Source organism: Portunus trituberculatus, chromosome 41 (genome assembly GCF_017591435.1).
Source record: "Portunus trituberculatus isolate SZX2019 chromosome 41, ASM1759143v1, whole genome shotgun sequence".
NCBI classification, from domain to species: Eukaryota; Metazoa; Arthropoda; class Malacostraca; order Decapoda; family Portunidae; genus Portunus; species Portunus trituberculatus.
Window position 1 is genome coordinate 23,957,989 of NC_059295.1, and position 17,544 is coordinate 23,975,532.

General features: G+C 41.2%; 1 protein-coding gene across 6 annotated transcripts in view; it reads left to right on the top strand.

The window, feature by feature from the left end:
- Positions 1–17,544, top strand: part of LOC123516607 — a 314,502-nt gene that overhangs the window by 255,114 nt on the left and 41,844 nt on the right. For all 6 annotated transcript variants that reach the window (XR_006678254.1, XR_006678255.1, XM_045276154.1 and 3 more), the window contains 3 exons: positions 1,191–1,323; positions 11,986–12,194; positions 17,247–17,357. Coding sequence is in view for 4 of the 6 variants with exons in the window: in XM_045276154.1 (XP_045132089.1) it covers positions 1,191–1,323; positions 11,986–12,194; positions 17,247–17,357 (453 nt within the window). In the remaining 2 variants the exon portion in view is untranslated. The remainder of the gene's footprint in view (positions 1–1,190; positions 1,324–11,985; positions 12,195–17,246; positions 17,358–17,544) is intronic.

The window sequence follows — 17,544 nt, forward strand, 5'->3', positions numbered from 1 at the left end:
TGGAACGAGAAAAATACGAACCGGCAAAATAATATTTATACATGAATGCATCACTTCACCACTGCCCGCTGCTTGCTGCCCTCTACCTCTGACTTTAGAAAGGAAAATATTGAGACACACACACACACACACACACACACACACACACACACACACACACACACACACACACATTCACATAATATAGTATAACAGTATAATTACCTAAAAAAACAGTACTACCAAAGGAACTAAGTGTACTATGACCTGCTGTAACCAAACGCCACACGTGTATCTTTTTATTTATTTATTCCCAACATCGCTTCCATGAGGCAGGGGGGCCCGGTCGGCGTGGCGGTGGTGGTGGTGGTCACAGTGATAAGCGAGGCGGGTCTCACTAAAGCTTGCCGGCTGCCTCCTCTTAAGCCAAACCGGAATTCTACTGAAAATTCATCGACGTAATCTAGCAAGAGTTAGCCGCTAGACACACACACACACACACACACACACACACACACACACACACTACAATGGTCTGTATTCTGAAACGCTCCCCTCTCTCACCATGACAGTTTTCCAAGGCCACAGTGATAATTAAGCGGATTCTCAAGAGTCTTCTGTTAATAATGTATAAATCTTGTTAATCTGCCACTAGAAACCTGAACACATCCTTAAAAAAAAACATATCACCTCACCCGGAGCAATCTCAAAGTAGTGCGGGTGCAGAGCTAAAGTGTTTCTGAATATCTTAACTCCTTCAGTACTGGAACGCATTTCTACCATGAGTTTTGGGTTATTAGGCAATTTCATTTACATTACGAAGGGTCTATGAAGGTCAGAAATTTAATACCCAGAGTCTTTACTATTTTAATCCCCCAGGTAAGTTTCTGAAGCTGTAAAAAACCGCCAGATAGTAACCAGAATTAACCCCTTCAGTGTTGGGAAACATTTTTTTACCATGAGTTTTGGGTACGATTATACGATTTTATTGACATTAGGAAGGGTCTATGGAGGTCAGGAGATTAATGGCCAGATTTCTTACTATGTTAATCCCCTACATAAGTTTCTGAAGCTGTAAAAAAAATTAAAAACACAAAATAGAAAGCAGAGTGAGTATGGAAGCGTGTCCTGGTACTGAAGGGGTTAACACGCTCCCTCCCAGCAAACACCGACACGTGCCAGCCGCTAACCACTCTTATCATCTCCCTCAGGTCCCCTCTCAGTGGTGTTCGCGGTGGAGGGCGGCCGCGTGCTGCTACCCTGTGATGTGTCCCCGCCCGTGCCTACCGACTCCACCATCCTCGTCCTGTTCTACCACGGCGCTACGGGGACACCCATCTACAGGTGAGTCCCTCTACTTTCTCGTATAGGGAGAGTCGAAATGATGTTAACTAGTATGAGAGAAAGTATAACCCCTGACTTCAACTTACATTGTGAGTAAACAAAGCGAGAAGGCATCATAGTACAGTGAAAGGTTTAATGAAAGTAAAAATGATGAAGTTAAACATTTAGATGGTTTAATAAAAATCAGTCGAGTCAAGATTGTTAACATTAGCATGAGAGGTAATCAAAACTAACATTGATTCGTCATCTCATACTAGTGTTAATATGATTTTGACTCACTCTGTCAGACCTGCAAAGGGGGTTGGGAAATAAGTGAGCTTTTTTATTTTTGTTGCCCTTGTTCGGCTTTTCCTTCTTACACAAAAGAAATAATCTACTCAGCATATTCTTATTTATTATGTTCCTTTTCGCGGTTGAGCGGTGACGAGAAAAATGTGCAGCTGTCTTTTGGGTCCGAGGAGACAGCTTTAACGTGATGCTCTCTCTCTCTCTCTCTCTCTCTCTCTCTCTCTCTCTCTCTCTCTCTCTCTCTCTCTCTGTCTGTCTGTCTGTCTGTCTGTCTGTCTGTCTCTCTCTCTCTCTCTCTCTCTCTCTCTCTCTCTCTCTCTCTCTCTCTCTCTCTCTCTCTCTCTCTCTCTGGGATTAAGTAATACATATACTGCTTCTCACCACCACCACCATCACCACCATCACCACCACCACCACTACCACCACCATCACCACCAAGCACGCAGGAATAATACTGAAAGAATACATGCTGTCATAACACCAGTCTGTCTGTCTTTCCGTCATTACCTGAGTCATTCCTCTTTTACTATTGCTCCTCATTACCACCCTTCCGTGTCATTGTTATTGCTTGCGAGTCCCTTCATGTGTCGCCATTACGCTAATTATTTCCTCTATTGCCTCTCTCTCATTGTCCTTTTTATTAATCTCGTTGGGTTATGTTGTTCGTCATTATAGATGTTTCATTGCTATATTGTTCAGGTTCTTCATTTGGTACCAGTTCCGTTTCTTCATTTGTGTTTAGTTTAATTTCAATCTAAGGTTAATTTATTCATAGTTTGTAGTTTTTAGTTTATTACACTTTATTTTTATTTTTTTATTTTACTGCTTTATCTTTCAGCTTCCTTATTTGCTTTCAGTTCCGTTTCTTCATTTGCAATTAGTGTATTTTATTCTAAGCGAAATTGATTGTGGTTTAAGTTTGTATTATATATTTTTTTGTATTTTATTGCTTTATTATTCAGCTTCCTTATTTAGCATCAATTCCGTTTCTTCATTTGCAATTAGTTTATTAGTTTATTTCAATCTAAGCTAAATTTGTTCGTAGTTTATAGCTTAAGTTTGTAATATATATCATTTGCAGTACTTTTCGTCTTAATATTACTGGTGTGTGTTTTATGCAGTTCTATAAATCGGCAATATACTGTCTTATTTTTTTTTTCAATCACCTCATTTCATTGTCTCTCTTATATTCAGTCTTACTCAATTTCCGTTAATCTTTACTGGAACATCTGCTGCCTGTATCGTCTATTTGTCCATCTGTCTGTCCGTGTGTCTGTCTGTCTATCTGTCTGTCTGTTCTGTCTTTCTGTCTGTCTGTCTCTCGGTTCCCTTCCCCCTCAACGCGAAAAAAAACAACCTCGAGGAGAAACTCAGGCATTTTTTCTCTTTTTTTTCATGCCTCCCCTCTCTGTCCCTTCCTCCAGCCACGTCACTCGTCAGTCATGAATTCACATAACCTTCATTCATATTCCTCTTTCCCCACGCACTGTATTCACGTCCTCACACAGACAAAACCCTGGAAAAACGTCGCAAACTCCAAAAACCGCAGGGAAAAGTCATTACTAGCAGGTATTTCCTCACATTTCTACTGTTTTTCTACCTCGCTCATGACTTTTTCTCGTAGCCAAGTGTCTCTTGTTCAATCTGGGGAAATTGTACTGTGTCTGTCAAACCAATACGTTAAGAAAAATTAGTCTCTCTAGAGTTCGTGGTCGATGAATTATGAACCGTGTGTGTGTGTGTGTGAGAGAGAGAGAGAGAGAGAGAGAGAGAGAGAGAGAGAGAGAGAGAGAGAGAGAGAGAGAGAGAGAGAGAGAGAGAGAGAGAGAGAGAGAGAGAGAGAGAGAGAGAGAGAGAGAGAGAAGGTCAGTACACACACACACACACACACACACACACACACACACACACACACACACACACACACACACACAAAAGCAAGTTAGTGAATTAATGGCAGTAGGTGAAGTCATGTCTTGCTTTGCTCCCCACGACTAGATCTTGCTGTGACCAACTTTCTTCATTACCTTCCCATGATCCACCTCTCTCTCTCTCTCTCTCTCTCTCTCTCTCTCTCTCTCTCTCTCTCTCTCTCTCTCTCTCTCTCTCTCTCTCTCTCTCTCTGTGCGACGTCTCAAAGTTTGGCCAAAGTTTTCATATCCAAACTTCTGTCGTTTCTCCACATCAATTATGTTTTCAGACTCGGCCAAAGAATCCTTGTCACTTCCTACCTGCAATTAACGTCCTCCTCCTCCTCCTCCTCCTCCTCCTCCTCCTCCTCCTCCTCCTCCTTTGCCTGCTTCTTCATTTCCTTTTCCCGACCCTCTCCATCTCCCTTTGCATCTCTGTCTTTGTCCTGTCTCTCACCTTTCCCTAAATTGTTCTGCCCACACACACACACACACACACACACACACACACACACACACACACACACACTCTCTCTCTCTCTCTCTCTCTCTCTCTCTCTCTCTCTCTCTCTGATGGGAAAATATTTGCAGATAAAAAATAGTAACACGCGAATTAAAAAATGAAAAAAATTCCTGATACATTCGTTTTCCTATAGAATTGATAAAAAAAATAAATAAAATAATAAAATAAATGGAAAAAAATAAAACACCCTCCTCCTCCTGTCTGTGTGCGTTTGTATTTCCTTTTGCCTTCATTTTTTGACCCGAAAATGGTAAGTTTAATCGTTTTACATCGAGGTGAATGTCAGTTCCACATCTGCAGTTTCCATTTATTTTATGCCTTTTCTTTCGTTCTCTTTTCAACTCTTTCCGTATTTCTTTTAGCATTTACGGCAACAATTAACAACTCTATACATTGTGCAACCACTGTGGGGATTGTTTGTTTGTACGAGAGAGAGAGAGAGAGAGAGAGAGAGAGAGAGAGAGAGAGAGAGAGAGAGAGAGAGAGAGAGAGAGAGAGAGAGAGAGAGAATATATATTAAACAATGAAAAAAAAGAAAGAACAGCGCAACCAATCACACACACACACACACACACACACACACACACACACACACACACACACACACAACCCAATTGAATGCGCGCAGTTTCCGTTCCGCTATATGTTGCTGCTCTACACTCACGGAATATAAATACAAACAAAAATAGAAACATTTCGCCAGCTTCCCTTGATGATAAAAACGTGGGAGCCAATATTTAATCTTATCAACACTCCAGCCTTCCATTAATACCTCCACTGGCTAAGAACGCACTCGTGTTTTTAATCTTATCTGCTCCCAATGGCTTTCATTTTTAAGTGGCATCTCTTGTCAGGCGCCAAAGTCACGCCCTTGGTCTTATCGCTGCGTGGAGACGGCAGATAAGAGGGTAAGATGCTGGTGATTATAAAAAAGAACGATGCTCTTTTTCTCTCTATCTCTCTTCTCTTAACAGATAAAATGTAAGAGAACACTATCAGTTTGTGTGACGTTATTTGATTGTTACGTTATGATACTGACCTACACACACACACACACACACACACACACACACACACACACACACACACACACACACACCTCAGGATTATAGAGAGTTGAAGCTTGATGAAGTTAAGATTAAGAAATTAGAATGGTGTTGACGAATAGAGTGGCAGATGACTGGAATAGACTTAACAATCATGCTGTTGGTCCAAAGTTAGTAGCATGGGAATAGTGGGAAGGCGTGTTTCATAGCGTGCCTGTCACATGAAAGCTTGATGACTTTTCTTAGTTTGCCTTGTTGTGATGTTCGAGGTTTTTCAGATGTTGAAGTTCCTCTCCCTTGAATAAAAAAAAATTATGAACATATACAAAGCCAAGGTCATGATCGTTATCTCTCTCTCTCTCTCTCTCTCTCTCTCTAACGCGCGGAATTTCAATTAGTATGCTTGTGTGTTATGGGAAGCAACGGCGCAGTGTACAAAACAAGCTGCTCTCTTAATCTTACACAACCTGCACTGCCTGAGGTGTGGCCGTGTAACCTCAGCCGCGACGATATACCTCAGAGATTATAATTAGCCGCGTTCTTATGGGTGCTTCTCTTGTTAAAAAAAAAAATGTGTAAGTATTAATATTTCACGTTAAACATCAAAGACTCTTAAAAACTCATGAATCTTGTTTAGTAGTGTCTTTTTTTTAATGTAATAGTGGCGTGGCGAAGTGCTTCAAAGTACAGTGCAGTGTATTAGTGTGTTGTGTTAGGGAGCGGCGCTGCGGGAAGGGGGCAGTGACGGTGGGAGGCAGGCATGTTCACAATGGGAGAGGTGGAGAGGTCGCGTGTGTGAATGGTGTAAATGTGAGGCCGTGAGTGTGATGTGTGGTGGATGGATGGATGCATGGATGGTTGGCTGGGTACTGGGTTTACAGAGATTTGTGTGTGTGTGTGTGTGTGTGTGTGTGTGTGTGTGTGTGTGTGTGTGTGTGTGTGTGTGTGTGTGTGGAATTAATAGGAGAGTAGCGATGAATTGACGGTGGTAATGGTGATGATGGCGGTAGTGGTGGTGATAATGATAATGGCGGTGATTCTGTTTGTGATTGTAGCAGTGATGGAAGTAATAGCAGTGATGGAAGTAATAGCAGTAGTAGTAGTAGTAGTAGTAGTAGTAGTAGTAGTAGTAGTAGTAGTAGTAGTAGTAGTAGCAGCAGTAATACCACTAGTAGTAGGAACAGCAGTTGCAACTTGTTAACATGTCACTAGAATTACAGAAACATCCTTAAAAACCCGCGTCATTAAAACTAGAGCCCTTTGAAAATTGTGTTTGTCCTGTTGATAATGCAGAAAACATGGTAACACGTCAATAGAATTACGAAAACCCTTAAAAAACCCGTCTCACTTCATGTAAAGCCCTTAGAAAATAGTGTTTGCCCTGTTGATAATAAAGAAAACTTGTTAACATGTCACTAGAATTAAAGAAACATATACTTAAAAAACCCGTGTCATTTGAACAAGAGCCCTCTGAAAATAGTGAATGAGCAGCGCGGGATGTCTTTCATAATACGATTCATTTAAAGACGAGAGATGCACATACGTATAGGAAAATCGTATAGGGAAGTGAGGGGAGGGAAATATCGTGGGATGTGATACAGAAAAGATATTATATTATGTGCAGTAATTGTCTTATGAAGCAATACAACAACAAAAGCCTCGCGCACTAAAGAGTATTAGCAGTGGATTGCGTGGTGGTAGCAGTAGTAGTAGTAGCAGTAGTAGTAATAGTAGTAGTAGTAGTAGTAGTAGTAGTAGTGGTGGTGGTGGTGGTGGTGGTGGTGGTGGTAGTAGTAGCGGTAGTGGCAGTAGTGGTGGTGACAGTAGTAGTAGTAGTAGTAGTAGTACTGCTAGTGGTAGTGGTGGTGGTGGTGGTGGTGGTGGTGGTGGTGGTGTGTGGTAGTGGTGGTGGTGGAGGTGGTAGTAGTAGTAGTAGTAGTAGTAGTAGTAGTAGTACAATAAGCAAACTAGAGATGTATCGGATGTCGAATTTCAGACATCCGCGGATGCGGATGTATATGCGATGTCATTTTGCGGATGCAAATGCGGATGCGGATGTCAGTCTCTACTAAAATGCGGATGCAAATGCGGATGCGGATATCAAAATATGACATCCTCGCGGATGCGGATGCGGATGCGGATGTTTTTTACGTCAAACGTTCTCACCAAGAGGAGCACCCTCCCCCCTCCCGAAAAAAAAGCCTGTTTCAACGTCAGACCATGCAGACAGGAGAAGTAACAAATAAAAACAAGGTGGGAGAACCAAAATACTGCCAAATGAGTTCGAATGGTGTCTTAATAGTTGATACTTCTCTCTTTGAAAGTATGTAAATCATAGGATGACACAGGAAAGTCAGAGTTTACAACTTATGGATCAGCATTATAAATTTTCGAGATCCTTAGCAATGTGAAAAGAAAATTACTTCAGTCTAATGCTTCATTGCATCAAATTCTAGTAAGAAATACCTCGAAAAGTCCTCTATAGCAGTAATAATGATAATAATAATAATAAAACAATAGCTAATATTACCCTTCCTCTGTGAAAATCTCTTCATCGGCAACTCACGGTATCAGGGGAAACAGGCGACAACAGGGAAACTCGTGCGATAAGAAGAGCTCAGCGCTGCCGTTTCATATTTTTTCAATATTATTATTTGTATAATTATGGAAACATTTGCATTAAAAGTATTTAAAGAAGAAGCACTGAATTCTACCATGTGAAGTGGGAATACGGTATAAGACTGCAATGTACGACATTACTCATCCACACGAAACACATTACAATCTCTCTCTCTCTCTCTCTCTCTCTCTCTCTCTCTCTCTCTCTCTCTCTCTCTCTCTCCAGCAGTAAGGCATCGGGGTGAGAGTGACAAGCAAGGGTGATAAGCCTCCTCTCTATCTCCCTCTTCATCCTCCTCACACACACACAAACACACACACACACACAGTGACTCACTCATCTGTGTTACTAAGTATCTAACATTCCACCATTCACAGTTTGCAGTTTATTTACTATGTTTGTACTTCATAGTCACTAAGTAAAATTCGCCCCCTCCTCCTGACCTTCCCCTAAATTCTAGACACATTACGTTGTGTAAGTTTGAAAGGAAATGAATCCGTGATATTATTTGCTTTAGTTTTACTAGATAATTAATTCATTAGACGCACATCACTAAATTTACTACACATTTCTAACCTCTGTCTGAACTCTAAGTCTGTAAGCAGCAGGCAGTACTCTGCTGGTCTGTATCTGTAACTGCGTGTCTATACTCTATATTACGAGTATATTACTCTATAATATATAGGTTGTGCAATACACAACACACATCCGCATCCACACATCCTCTGTTGAATGCGGATGCGGATGCGGATGCGGATGTATATTACATCACAAATGCGGATGCGGATGCGGATGCGGATGTTCAGTTTATCACAACTGCGGATGCGGATGCGGATGCGGATGTGAAAGAATATACGGATGTTCCGCGGATGCGAATGCGGATGCGGATATCCGATACATCTCTAAAGCAAACCACCACAAACTATTAAAAGACAGAGAGAGAGAGAGAGAGAGAGAGAGAGAGAGAGAGAGAGAGAGAGAGAGAGAGAGAGAGAGAGAGAGATTTAAATATTTACTGCCTAAAACAACAAAATCCTGAAGTCTTGTCTCTCACACACACACACACACACACACACACACACACACACACACACACACACACACACACACACACACACACGACGGATTTTGTTATATATATTCATCACTTTTAAATCATTCTTTCCTATTTTATTTTTTCCCTCCGCTTTAAATCTCTTGTTTGTCTCGAGCGAATTCGCAAACTTTTTCTTTCTTTTCTCGTGCTTGAAAAAAAAAAAAAAAGGAAAAACCACTTCTCTCTCTCTCTCTCTCTCTCTCTCTCTCTCTCTCTCTCTCTCTCATCCTCGTATTGCTGTACTTTTTCCCTTCTCTCTCTTTCTCTCTGTCTCTCTATCTCCTGAGCTCTGTGTTACTTCTCCCCCCTTGTCTGTACCTTCGTTCTTTTCCTCTCTATGGTTCTCTGCATGAGTGAGTTTCCTTTGTTCTTTCATGATAAACCTTTTGTAGCGTTAAAAAAAGACTCGATTTATTACCTTCACCACCACCACTATCACTGCTACTACTGCTCCTGCTCCTACTACTACCACTACTACTACTACTACTACTACTACTGTTCCCTCGTCTATCATCTTTTCCCTCTCTTCTTACCCTCTCATGAATCACCACTTCTCTTCTTCCTTCCCTCCTTCCCTCCCTCTCTTTCTCTCTGCAACACCCTTCCTTCCTACACTTTATACCTTCACCCCTTCTGTCTTTCAATCCTCGCTCTTTTTTTTATAAACTGGGGCTTGGTTGGACGAGAGGCACAAGATTAACCAGGGAAAAGAGAGAGAGAGAGAAAGAAAGAGAGAGAGAGAGAGAGAGAGAGAGAGAGAGAGAGAGAGAGAGAGAGAGAGAGAGAGAGAGAGAGAGAGAATACGAATAGACACACACAGACAAACTGACACACACACTGATATATTCCCAAAGTACAATAGGAACACACACACACACACACACACACACACACACACACACATGTATTCAGCAATCATCAATAAACAAACGTAATATTTCCTCAGGCTTCATACTAGACAAAATCCTAATACAGGTAGATCTCGTTGCAGTGAAGTAGGCGGGACACATGTAAAAGCGAGATAAACATATAAAAACCACATATTTGGAGTCTCGTTGAAAAAAAAAGCGCTACAGTCACGCCTACAAACAGTGCCATTGCTCGCTTTACATACGACAAAAAATTTCGTGGTAGATAATTAAGAAAGAAATGAATTAAGAAAGGTTATTCAAGATCTGGGTTACGCATCACTCCCTCCAGCTAACCTATCTTGCTTTTGTGTGTGGGGAGGCGTTGATCTCCCTCCCTCCCATCCTCTCTCTCTTTATCTCCCCATTCTTCCTTCCTTCCTTCTTTCTCCTTCTCCATTCCTCATTTCCTCCTCTTATTCCTGCCCCTGCTCATTGTCTTTTTTCTATTCCTTCTATACCACCACTATCACCACAAAACCACCACCACCACCACAAAAACAACCACAACCACAAACAGCACCATCACTCTCCACCTCTCTTCCTCCTTTATTCCTTCTCCTCCTCTTCCATTCCTCACTTTCTTTCCTCCTTCTACTTCTACAATGTACAACCTGCGCCTAAAGATACCTAGACATGACGGAGGAATGCTGGAAATTGAGGGAATTATTGAAGACGAGACGGTGGCAGGCGAGAGGGAGTGCCTTGGTCTCGGCCTGGGTCCAGGGTGGGTGCTCTGAACGGGACCTGCAATCCTCAATTTACTTAAGTCCTATTTAAGGCATCGTGGGAGCTATTTATCTTTTCTCGGGGTTAATTCTGGTTTTTATTCGTTTCTGAGTTCGTAAATAGTCGGAAGTGCAGCTAAATATTAATGACCAGCCAGCACGACAGGGAGGAAAAATGTTCGTCTCGGCGCTTATATTTACGTAATTTAGATCATTTTGAAAATCGCGAGAAGAAAGAAGGCGCCTAGACTGAAATGCACCACACATTCTGACTTGCCATATTTAGAAAAAAATATCCCAAACATAAAATGCAAACCGTACAGAGTAACAAGAACGAAAGCTCCAAGTAACCACCGTTAATGTTTACAAACGGGCTCACAAAACATTAATGTTTTGGAGAGGGAAAACAAAGACAGACAAGATCCTGTTGCATGTTCCTAATATGAAAAGTTTGTACTTTCCATAGAGATAAAGAAAACACACGTTCCTCGCTATATAAGGGAGATAATATTTTTGTCCCACCCACAGACTCACCTTAAATTTAAAAATACTGATTGCTAGACTGAACATTATTGAATTTTCTTACTGGATACATGTTTTCCATATTTTTCAAGACATAGATCAATCACCCAAACAATCCTAACTGTGTGAATAAGAAATCACTAAAATTATTCAGTGCCGAATGTGTTATTCATTACGACAAACAAAAACAAAGCTAGACTAGATTCTGTTACATATAATAACTTCTTACACTCTTATAATGATCAATCAGATATCAAAACAATCGAAGCTCCTTTCAGAAAAGACAAAAAAATAACGGTACTGGGCCGAAGTGTTTTTTTTGCACTTCACCACCGTACCTCCTGCTCCTCTTCCCTCTCCCTCTCACTCCTCCTCTCTCTTCCATCTCCCTCTACACCTCCTTCTCATCCATATCCGAGTCTATTAGAAACCTCCAAACACCAGGAGACCTCTTAATATCACGGTAAAAACTGATGGCAAAACGGGGAAATTCTTAGCAGTGACGGCCTAGTGGGGCCCCGTGGGGGTGGGGTGTGGCCGGATCTTGGATGGTGGTGTGGTGCGGCGGTGTTGACACTATATTGTTACTGTGTGTGTGTGTGTGTGTGTGTGTGTGTGTGTGTGTGTGTGTGTGTGTGTGTGTGTGTGTGTGTGTGTGTGTGTGTGTGTGTGTGTGTGTGTGTGTGTGTGTGTGTGTGTGTAATAACCAATCACTCTGAGCTATCGTTACTTGTTCAACAGCCACATCCAATCTTTAAAATGTTGAAAAATACCTATAAAGATTTCATACGCTGCATAATGGTGGTAATACTCTCGTATCAAAGTGAAAGTACTAACTACATCCAATGCTGTGTGTGTGTGTGTGTGTGTGTGTGTGTGTGTGTGTGTGTGTGTGTGTGTGTGTGTGTGTGTGTGTGTGTGTGTGTGTGTGTGTGTGTGTGTGCATCAGAAAATATGTATCACTGTAAGGCATCTGTACATATACCTATCAATCTATCTATTTTTCTCCTCTTCTCCACAGCATCGACGGGCGGAGTGGCCTGATCGAGGGCGGGCGGCACTGGCAGGACAAGAACATGCTGGGTACTCGCGCTTACTTCGACATGGCCTCTGAGCCGCCCGGTCTGGTGCTGCAGCCCGTCAATGCCTCCGACCACGCCGAGTACCGATGCCGGGTAGACTTCCGCTCCTCCCCCACCAGGAATGTGCGCGTGCAGCTTGAAGTGATAGGTACGTGTGTGTGTGTGTGTGTGTGTGTGTGTGTGTGTGTGTGTGTGTGTGTTAAGGAGAGGGAACAGACCGTAAAATGGAAAATATTGTCCATCCAACCTCCTTCCTATAAAGAAAATAAATCAAACAATCAATCAATAAATAAACTGAAAGAAAAAAGAGTTTGACCCGTCCAGTCTCCAAAAGTGTCTTCCATTTCGAAATATTTAAATCAAGGAAGAGGAAAACAGTTCCAGATAGAGAGACTTCCAAAGTTTACTAGTGAAAAAGAATGAAAGATGGAAAATGCTAGATAACTCCTGCATTACTAGGGAGAACAGAAGAAAAGGAAATGTGTGTGTGTGTGTGTGTGTGTGTGTGTGTGTGTGTGTGTGTGTGTGTGTGTGTGTGTGTGTGTGTGTGTTTCTATTGTTATTGTTGCTAATTTCCTTTTGATGGGACTCGCAGAAGTAATTTCCTATTTTTCCCCATCTTCTAAAATTCCAAGTGGCAGAGGGAGAGGGAAGGGAGGAAATGAGACTAGGGAGGGAAATAGATAGGGAAACGGGATGAGAGAGAGAGAGAGAGAGAGAGAGAGAGAGAGAGAGAGAGAGAGAGAGAGAGAGAGAGAGAGAGGAAGTGTGAGGAGAAAATGGAGAGGGGAAAGAGAGATGATTTAGGAATAAGAGGGGAAACATAAGTGTGTGTATGTGTGTGTGTGTGTGTGTGTGTGTGTGTGTGTGTGTGTGTGTGTCATGCCCTTACCCCACTAATTACCCCACGAACACCACTCCCCCTCTCTGTCCCTTCCCTCATTACCACCTCCTACCCCCTCCCTCCACGATACTCCAAGCATATAATTGATGGTACAGGCTGCTCATATGCGCTAAGGGACCTCTGCACCACCCCTAGCCAGCCTCCCTGCCTCTACCTTCTCTCCCCTTCACTAAACTGCTCCTCCCCTCACCCAGCGAACACATGGGACAGAAGACACGATGAAAGAGGTGTAAGGGGGAAAAGAAACGAGGTGTATGCATCGAAATAGATAGAATGACGGTGTAGGAGAGTAGAGGCATGTTAGGGGAAGTGGATGGATTAAAAGAGCATATGGGTGGAAAAAAAAAAGTGAAAATTAACGGTGAATGTAAGATAAGGTAAGATATATGTATCGAAATGAATAGAATGAGGGTGTAGGAACGTAGATGCATGTTAGGGGAAGTGGACGGATTAAGAGAGAGGATATGGGTGAAAAAAAAATAATAGGTGAAAATAGGTGGTGAATGTAGGATAAGGCCATATTCAGAAACACTTCAACTCAGAACCTCCACTGTTTCAGAAGACTCCTGTTCAAGTGACGCAAATTTTGAAGGGTGTTTTTATGGTTCTAGTGACAAATAAATACGTTTACCTCATCATTTACAAGAGAAATATCCTCAGAAACGCGTCTTATCATCTCTGTGGCCTTTGAGAGTAGCCGTGGTGTGAGAGCGGAGCCTTTCGAAATAGAGTTAAGATAGGAAAACTTTATTGTCATATTGAGGCAGAGTACAACGTGAAATTCTCTTTGGCAGTGAGCTCAAACCGTGCTAAAAAAAATACAGGTTCTAGAAATAAACAAGGACTATAAAACACATATCAGAAAGAGACTGACTTAAAGAACAGCGAGTTATGAAGAAAAATAGCGTTCAAATCAGTGAAAGAGGTAATAGAGCGGAGAAATGAGTAAAGAACGAGTGAGAAAAGCGAGTTTATTGTGGTGTTGTGAGGACAGGGAAGGGAAAGAGTGAATGATAATAAGATGAATAAAGAAAAATGGATAAATGAAGTGAATGAAAAATAGAAGTAATAAAAGGAAAGGAGACTAAGAAAATAAATTGTAGTACAGAATTAGAATTGTGAAGATGTGGTGTGTTAGGTTTGTTTGTTGGGCTAAAATTCTCAAACAGTTCTGTACTTCACCTCCACTATTTCAAAAAGTTTTATCTGAATTTACACTTTTTTAGATGGTTTTAATGCTCTACAGGCAGAGTGACAAAATTTTTACATTATTACCTGTAGAAACATTCTTGAAACCTTGCTAATCATATCTGTGATCTTGGAAAACAGTCTTGGTGAGAGAGAAGAGCGTTTTATAAGTTTTAAAGTGTTTTTATGGTTCCTGAGGCAGAGTGACAAAATTTCTGCATTATTAACTGGCGAAACACACATGAAAACTTCCGCTAATCTTCTCTGTGGTCTTGGAAAACAATCTTGATGAGAGAGAAGAGCGTTTTATAAGTTTTAAGGTGTTTTTTTATGGTTCCCGAGGCAGAGTGACTAGAGTTCTACATTATTAATTGTAGAAACATACTTGAAAACTCCCGCTAATCTTCTCTGTAGCATTGGAAAGCAGTCTTGATGAGAGAAGAGCGTTTTATAAGTTTTATAAGGTGTTTTTACTGTTCTAGAGGCAGTGACAAAATTTCTACATTATTAACTATTAACTAAAGAAACACTGTTGAAAACCCCACTAATCATCTCTGCGTCCTTGGAAAACAATCATGGTGAGAGAGAAGACCGTTTTTTAAGATGTTTTTAAGGATCTAGAGGCAGTGACAAAATCTCTATATCATTAACTATAGAAACACACTTGAAAACCCCGCTAATTATCTCTGTGGCTCTCAAAAATAGTCGTGGTGAGAGAGAAGAGCATTTCTGATTATGAACTTTCGGTGTTGAGGCGTAGAGGTGTCTCCTCCTCGACCCTCAGGTGTAGGAAGGTGAGGAATTATTAGTCAGGTAGTCTAATTAAGTGACTCACTGGTGATTAAGTTCGCAGATTTTTGATGTGTTGGTGTGTTTTTACTCATTAGCTGACGAGGAAGAGGTGATGAGACAGCTCCACCTCTCTCTCTCTCTCTCTCTCTCTCTCTCTCTCTCTCTCTCTCTCTCTCTCTCTCTCTCTCTCTCTCTGTGTGTGTGTGTGTGTGTGTGTGTGTGTGTGTGTGTGTGTGTGTGTTTGTGTGTGTGTGTGTTTGTGTGTGCCATTAATTTCAACACAGAAAAATTTAATAACTGCACCAGGAATAGAAATATAAATAAACAAATAATGCCACTTGAAAACTATGTAGACAATTTACATACTTCACATCTTATCCACCCTCACTCTACCCTATTCCACTCCACTCCACTCCACTCCACACTCTGCTCCAAATCAAACCCTCTTGGAAAACAGTCTTGGGGAGAGAGAAAGGCGTTTTATAAGGTGTTTTTATGGTTCTAGAAGCAGTGACAAAATTTCTACATTATTCACTGGAGAAACGCTTTTGAAATCCCACTAATCATCTCTATAACCTTGAAAAACAATTTGTAAGAGAAAAAAGCGTTTTGTTAGATATTTTTTACGGTTTTAGAGGCAGAGTGACAGGATTTCTATTGGAGAAACAATCTTGAAATCCCCGTTAATCATCTCTATAGCCTTAAAAACAATTTGCAAGAGAGAAAAGCGTTTTATAAAATGTTTTTACGGTTGTAGAGGTAGTGACAAGATTTCTATATTATCAACTGGAAAAACACTCTTGAAACCCCAGCTAATCATTTCTGTGGCCTTGGAAAACAGTCTTAGTGATACAAAAAGGGTTTTATAAGGTGTTTTTACTGTTCTAGAGGCAGAGTAACAAGATTTCTACATCATCAACTGGCGAAACACTCTTGAAAACTCTGCTAATCATCCCTGTGGCCTTGGAAGTAGTCGTGATGAGAGAGAACAAAGCGTTTCTGAATATGGACTTCACTGAGTCTTCCTTTTGAACTTCAGTAAATCCCTGTACCATGAATATCTCTGCCATTCATAACCATTGTTCTTTCATTCTTACCGCTGAGTCAAAGGTCAAGGTTAATGAGACCAGTGCACAGGTAGTGGGGAGAGAGAAGGAGAGACTGTGGGAGGAGAAAGGTGGGAAGGAGAGAAGGGAAGAAGGGAGAGAAGAAGGAAGGGAGAGAGAGAGAGAGAGAGAGAGAGAGAGAGAGAGAGAGAGAGAGAGAGAGAGAGAGAGAGAGAGAGAGAGAGAGAGAGAGAGAGAGAGAGAGAGAGAGAGAGAGTAGAATAATAAGGAAATAGGACAAAATAGTAATGGGGAGAGAGGAAAGAGAGAGAGAGAGAGAGAGAGAGAGAGAGAGAGAGAGAGAGAGAGAGAGAGAGAGAGAGAGAGAGAGAGAGAGAGAGAGAGAGAGAGAGAGAGAGAGAGAGAGAGAGAGAGAGAGAGAGAGAGAGAGAGAACTAGAATAATAATGAACAGAAGGACGATAAGATAGAATGATAACAAAAACATATATACAATAACAAAAAATAATGAAAAATAGTGGCAAAGTGGAAATTAAAGAACGGAAAGATTGAACGATAAGAAAAAAAACGAACTGTAATGAAAACACGTATTATTAAACACGCGTATTATTTTACTTTTTTTTTTTTTTTACCTACGAATCATTTAACGAACCAATGCGATACTGAATGATAAGAGGGAATAAAAATAGAATGTTATGTAAATATGATATAATTCCATTTGGTATATTTTTTTTCCTTCGTGATCAAAAGAAACTTACCCCAAAAAAATAATTCGTGATTGATGTAAAATTCAACTTCATTTTATGCTATACAAAAAAAAAGGAGAAAAAAAATAATATAAAAGAAAAAAAAAAGAACGTAAAGTGTAGAAATGTTCCGTTAAATTCACACATTATATGGATAGGAAACGTTTTGTAATGGTAATAAATAATAAAAAGAGTGAAATTGTAAAGAATATAATGTAACTTGTAAACGTTTGGACAGAGCTGTGTGTGTGTGTGTGTGTGTGTGTGTGTGTGTGTGTGTGTGTGTGTGTGTGTGTGTGTGTGTGTGTGTGTGTGTGTGTGTAAATGATATAATGTAATTTATTCTTCGTATTCCTTTATATTTCTTCATATTCCTCTCTCTTTCTCTCTTTCACACACACAGACACACACACACACACACACACACACACACACACACACACACACACACACAAACACCTCCCCACACACACACTTTACTCACCTGCCTTGTCTTCCCCACAGTGCCGCCCAAGAAGATCCGCATTCTGAACGAGGAGGGCCTGGAAGTGAGCGGCGTGATCGGTCCCTACCCACTCGGCGCCTCCCTCACCCTCATCTGCCAGGTGGACACAGGTCAGTCAGGCAGGGAAGGAAAGAGGGAGAGCGCGTGTTTGAGTGACGGGCTGTAGTGATCAAGGGAGGAGTGAAGGAGAAAGGTTGTGTAAGGGAGGAAAGGAGGGAGAGTGTGTGTTTGAGTGGAAGATCGTAAGTGGTGAAGGAAGAAGTGAGTGAGAAAGAGTGTGCTTATACGGATGGGTGA